The sequence below is a fragment of the Raphanus sativus genome, chromosome 5 (assembly GCF_000801105.2).
Source record: "Raphanus sativus cultivar WK10039 chromosome 5, ASM80110v3, whole genome shotgun sequence".
NCBI classification, from domain to species: domain Eukaryota; kingdom Viridiplantae; phylum Streptophyta; class Magnoliopsida; order Brassicales; family Brassicaceae; genus Raphanus; species Raphanus sativus.
Window position 1 is genome coordinate 15,929,012 of NC_079515.1, and position 5,684 is coordinate 15,934,695.

General features: G+C 41.5%; 1 protein-coding gene across 1 annotated transcript; it reads right to left on the reverse strand.

Moving 5' to 3' along the window:
- Positions 1-420: 420 nt before the first annotated feature.
- On the reverse strand, positions 421-5,466 carry LOC108816320 (uncharacterized). Its single transcript, XM_057011286.1, has 5 exons — positions 5,296-5,466; positions 1,386-1,513; positions 1,203-1,317; positions 942-1,115; positions 421-857 (listed from the first exon to the last, which is right to left on the reverse strand). The coding sequence occupies exons 2-5, from the start codon at positions 1,463-1,465 to the stop codon at positions 699-701; spliced, it is 528 nt and encodes a 175-aa protein (XP_056867266.1). The 5' UTR covers positions 1,466-1,513; positions 5,296-5,466; the 3' UTR covers positions 421-698.
- Positions 5,467-5,684: the final 218 nt, after the last annotated feature.

Here is a 5,684-nt window from a genome sequence, read left to right on the forward strand (position 1 = left end):
TCAAAATATGTACTTTATCATATATTTTTTTAGATTGCAATGTTATATTAAATTATGGTTGAAAAGAATGAGCATTTGTTAAAAGTGAAATATAGATTTCTGATATTATTTGTTGAAATTGCTTTTTTTTTTCTTTTCAAAAAACAGAGAACATGACACAAAGGGAGACACTAAGAAAAGATGAGAAACCTTTGGATTAAGTAAAAACATAAAGTAAAGAAACAAAAAGTTTAAACATTTAAACCGGGCTAATCCGTCAGCGCAGTCGTTCAATAGGTGGAAGATATGATTCTATAGCACTTTTGAGCACATTATAGCTTCTTTGACATCAAGAAAGCTAATCTAAACGAACTTCAAGGCTCCTCAGCGGTAGACTTTTTAAATCAAAGCAATGCAGATCGGGTAATACACTTTGGCATGTGATGTAGTAAATCATGGTTAGCTAGATAGCAACGTAATTCATGCATAAGGTCAGTTTTGTTTTCTTTTCTCTAGAAAGCAACCACATTGTATTTAAAACACAAAAGTTGGTAATATAAAAAAACAGAACGAAAAACCACATCGTCTTAAAAACAGAACTGAAAAGAGATTACAACAAAAACGAAAACACTGAAGCAAGACTTTAGAAAAAACAGAAGATGTGGTTACCAAAGGTGCAGTGGCGGCCTCATTCCACATGTGGCCTCTTCTGTGCAGTCTCATTGACACCAACTTCGTCTGGCCGGTGCTGGACGTTTACCAGTCGAAACATCGGAGGCAGATAGCCCATCTACTGCAGTGCGAGGTTCACCGACGTCAACAATTGTTCCTGTTGCCACAGCTCCAGGTAGCGCAACTTCAGGGACATTTATACCATCCTATTAACAATGAAACAAACACAGGAATTAGTTATTGTAATCAGAGAAAAAGGCAATATATTTGACAATGGATAAGGAACAAACAGCTATGGCAAAGGCTGGCATGGGCGTAAGGGCTCGCTGTGGAAATATACGGGAAATGGTGAAGGTCTGATGTTTGAAGGAAAGTTGAAATCGTTCAACTTGAGCTGGAAATCGTTCAATATCAGCGAGACACCCAGGTAGATCCGTGTCAACCCGAGCATCAACACCTATCCCCTAAAGATCAAGCAACATAGTTTAATGAGCATTGCTACAGAAAGCAACTGCACGACTTATTAGCTAGGGTTTAGTTCAACGACATACCACAATTTGTGCAGCTTCAGAAGCATGAATGCTAGTAAGCTTGGCCATCTCCACATCAAAAGGCAAGATAGATGTTGTATCAGTGCTGTCACTCGCAGACAACTTGACTCGGTACCTATTTCACTCAACATTAGGGACCACAATTATATTTTTTAATTGCCAAAAAAAAACTTTAATTCTCACCTAAGTGCAGCAACGGCATTGGTCACATTACACACAACACATGTGAAGGAAGATATCTCTTGGACTTTCTTGGAACACATGGAACAGCCAATATAACACCAATCATCATCTTGCTCGATAGCAGTAACCTTAGCAGTGCAGAGGAACTCAATTATTTGTCATGTGTTAAAGATACACCAATCGTAAGATAATCTTCAATTCGCTAGGATATAAAACAAAGTGTGAGGATATGTGCTTTAGTCAATATTGTTTAGTTGGACCAAAGCTAGATGAAGCCCAAACTTTCTTACGATCACAAAGACGGTTTCTGTGTCGGTGAACTCTGTTACAAAAGGAAAATTAGAGTTAATGAGTAATGGTAATTACTTGTACAAAAAGGAAAAGAGAAGTACGTCTTATGGATATAAAAGAAAGACGTCTACCTTCCTAAGAGCTGATCCGAAAAACCCTAAACACAGGGACAAAGAGAAGTTAAGAGAGAGATCAAGAGTAGAAGAAACTAAGAGACATTGTTCGAGTCATGTCTCTAAAGGATAGAGTTTCTTTGATCTTCTTATTCTTTGTTAATGTCATGTTTATACGAGAAGAGCGCTTAGAGCGTTTGTGTAAACCCTTTGATTGATAGTGGATGTTGTGGGAGACGGTTCCCACCCCAGAGGTACCGCAAGGGAACTGGGTTAAAAATCTTGTGTCGTTTAGTTAAGCAATCAAACGATCAATAATTCCTAACAAGTGGTATCAGAGCCGGGATGACGAACATATGCAAGAAGACCAAAATACCCTTCAAGTTCGAAGAGCCTCCACTTCGATGGGAAGGGCGGGGGTGCGTAGTAGAGGCCAGTCAAAGATCCTGGAAGCTTCGGTTGTGGGAGGAAAATCCTCAAGGTGACTTCGCGATTAAGTGGTGCCGGAAACTTATATCGAAAGTCTCTCCCTAACGACGATGCAAGATTAGGTGGATATTCCTAACGGTGCTGCAAGGATTAGGTGGTGAATGTCCTAATGGTGCAGTAAGGGTTAGGTGGATAAATCTTAATGGTGTAACAAGGGTTAGGTGAAGAGTCCCGTTGGTGATTACGGCGGTACAAGAAGTGTGCCAGGTTTCGCTGGAAGTTGGAAACCAAGGTTGATGTGGTACTTGGTTTGAGAGGAGGTTTGTTGGGAATGCAAACAAAGTCCCACATTGGAAGTTTAGACAAATAATGTCTAGTATATAAAGAGATGTCCAACTCTGATTAGTACGAGGCCTTTTGGGATGGAAACCAAAAGTAAATCCATGCGGGCTTGCCATTAAGGCCCAAAGTGGACAATATCGTACTAATCGGATAAATAGAGTTGGACATAGGCTTTCACAATCCCAACAATTGGTATCAGAGCCGGGATGACGAACATATGCAAGAAGACCAAAATACCCTTCAAGTTCGAAGAGCCTCCACTTCGATGGGAAGGGCGGGGTGCGTAGCAGAGGCCAGTCAAAGATCCTGGAAGCTTCGGTTGTGGGAAGAGAATTCTCAAGGTGACTTCGCGATTAAGTGGTGCCGGAGACTTATATCGAAAGTCTCTCCCTAACAACAATACAAGATTAGGTGGATATTCTTAATGGTGCTGCAAGGATTAGGTGGTGAATGTCCTAATGGTGCAGTAAGGGTTAGGTGGATAAATCCTAATGGTGTAACAAGGGTTAGGTGAAGAGTCCCGTTGGTGATTACGGCGGTACAAGAAGTGTGCCAGGTTTCGCTGGAAGTTGGAAACCAAGGTTGATGTGGTACTTGGTTTGAGAGGAGGTTTGTTGGGAATGCAAACAAAGTCCCACATTGGAAGTTTAGACAAATAATGTCTAGTATATAAAGAGATGTCCAACTCTGATTAGTACGAGGCCTTTTGGGAAGGAGTCCCAGAAACAAATCCATGCGGGCTTTGCCTTCGGGCCCAAAGTGGACAATATCGTACTAATCGGACAAGATAAAGTTGGACGTGGGCTTGGAAAAGACCAACAATTGGTATCAGAGCCGAGATGACGAACATCTGCAAGAAGACCAAAATACCCTTCAAGTTCGAAGAGCCTCCACTTCGATGGGAAGGGCGGGGGTGCGTAGTAGAGGCCAGTCAAAGATCCTGGAAGCTTCGGTTGTGGGAGGAAAATCCTCAAGGTGACTTCGCGATTAAGTGGTGCCGGAAACTTATATCGAAAGTCTCTCCCTAACGACGATGCAAGATTAGGTGGATATTCCTAACGGTGCTGCAAGGATTAGGTGGTGAATGTCCTAATGGTGCAGTAAGGGTTAGGTGGATAAATCTTAATGGTGTAACAAGGGTTAGGTGAAGAGTCCCGTTGGTGATTACGGCGGTACAAGAAGTGTGCCAGGTTTCGCTGGAGGTTGGAAAACCAAGGGTTCATGTGGTACTTGGTTTGAGAGGATGTTTGTTGTGAATGCAAACAAAGTCCCACATTGGAAGTTTAGACAAATAATGACTAGTATATAAAGGGATGTCCAACTCTGATTAGTACGAGGCCTTTTGGGATGGAAACCAAAAGTAAATCCATGCGGGCTTGCCATTAAGGCCCAAAGTGGACAATATCGTACTAATCGGATAAATAGAGTTGGACATAGGCTTTCACAATCCCAACAATTGGTATCAGAGCCGGGATGACGAACATATGCAAGAAGACCAAAATAACTTGCTCTGAGATTTACATCAAAATCATTGCCGGAAGTTGCAGGAATACTTATCAAAGGTTGAAGTAGAAGCTGCAACAAAAGATGCAAATGGCATCAGGTTTCACTATCAAAAAAAAAAAAAAAAAGGAGGAAAATCAAAGGGGTAAGGACATGGTCTACTAATGTTTATTGACAGGGAAAGCAAAACTCAGACTTACCGAAGACAGGGAAGAGTTTGTAAGCTTCATCATAGAAGCAAGCCACCGGAGATGCAGAGAAACTGCATCGTTTTCTCCACCGTTGCGTAAAAGCTTCACCGGAGGCGCAAACGTTCATTCTTCGGGTCTGTAGTTGAAGGGTCTTAGGAGTTAGCTTCATATGGTAATGGTGATAGATGATCACAGTAAGAACCATGGATTCTGGTCAGAAATTTTTTGTGGTTCATTCTCAAAACAAGTTTCACGGAGAAGAGACCCATGAGCGTTGGTGGTGGAGGCAGTTCCTAACGGGAGCGCTTTGGTGATCGGAATCACACTGGAAACGACGAGGTGGAGTGGTCTCCAGAAGGTACATCGTGAATTGCAAGAACCGTCGGAGTTCCAGTTGCATGTCAGGATTTGTGTCTGAGACATAATCAGAAGAGAAAGCTTTGATTTGCCATCGATGGAAGAAAGAGACGTGAGGTAGAGATGGGCCTTAACTGACAAAAGCCCAAGGTGGAGATTGTGAGGATATGTGCTTTAGTCAATATTGTTTAGTTGGACCAAAGCTAGATGAAGCCCAAACTTTCTTACGATCACAAAGACGGTTTCTGTGTCGGTGAACTCTGTTACAAAAGGAAAATTAGAGTTAATGAGTAATGGTAATTACTTGTACAAAAAGGAAAAGAGAAGTACGTCTTATGGATATAAAAGAAAGACGTCTACCTTCCTAAGAGCTGATCCGAAAAACCCTAAACACAGGGACAAAGAGAAGTTAAGAGAGAGATCAAGAGTAGAAGAAACTAAGAGACATTGTTCGAGTCATGTCTCTAAAGGATAGAGTTTCTTTGATCTTCTTATTCTTTGTTAATGTCATGTTTATACGAGAAGAGCGCTTAGAGCGTTTGTGTAAACCCTTTGATTGATAGTGGATGTTGTGGGAGACGGTTCCCACCCCAGAGGTACCGCAAGGGAACTGGGTTAAAAATCTTGTGTCGTTTAGTTAAGCAATCAAACGATCAATAATTCCTAACACAAAGCATACTCTACCTGAGATTCAGCAGTGAACTGGTTAAGCTCAGAGATGGTCAGTGGCTCAATCTTCTGTGCATGAACTATCTTCGAAGAAGAGGCTCATGGGTCTGCTCCATGACCCGGCAAGCTGAAAGATACGGCAAGAGAAGACACTCATCGAATCATTGAAGCCAAACGTTTGCCTAATTTCAATATCACAATATCTTATGGCATGGCAAGTTCTACTAACGTTACGACAAGCCAAGAAACTCTTTATCATACCATTTAAATTCAGGAAAAAATTACATTATGGGTCACTTTTCTAGTTTCTTATTACGCTGTAGGTCACTTTGTTCTCCAAGGACACCTTTTCTAACTAGCGCACTTGTACTCACTAACTTGGTTTGTACCTAGTTGATTTTGGG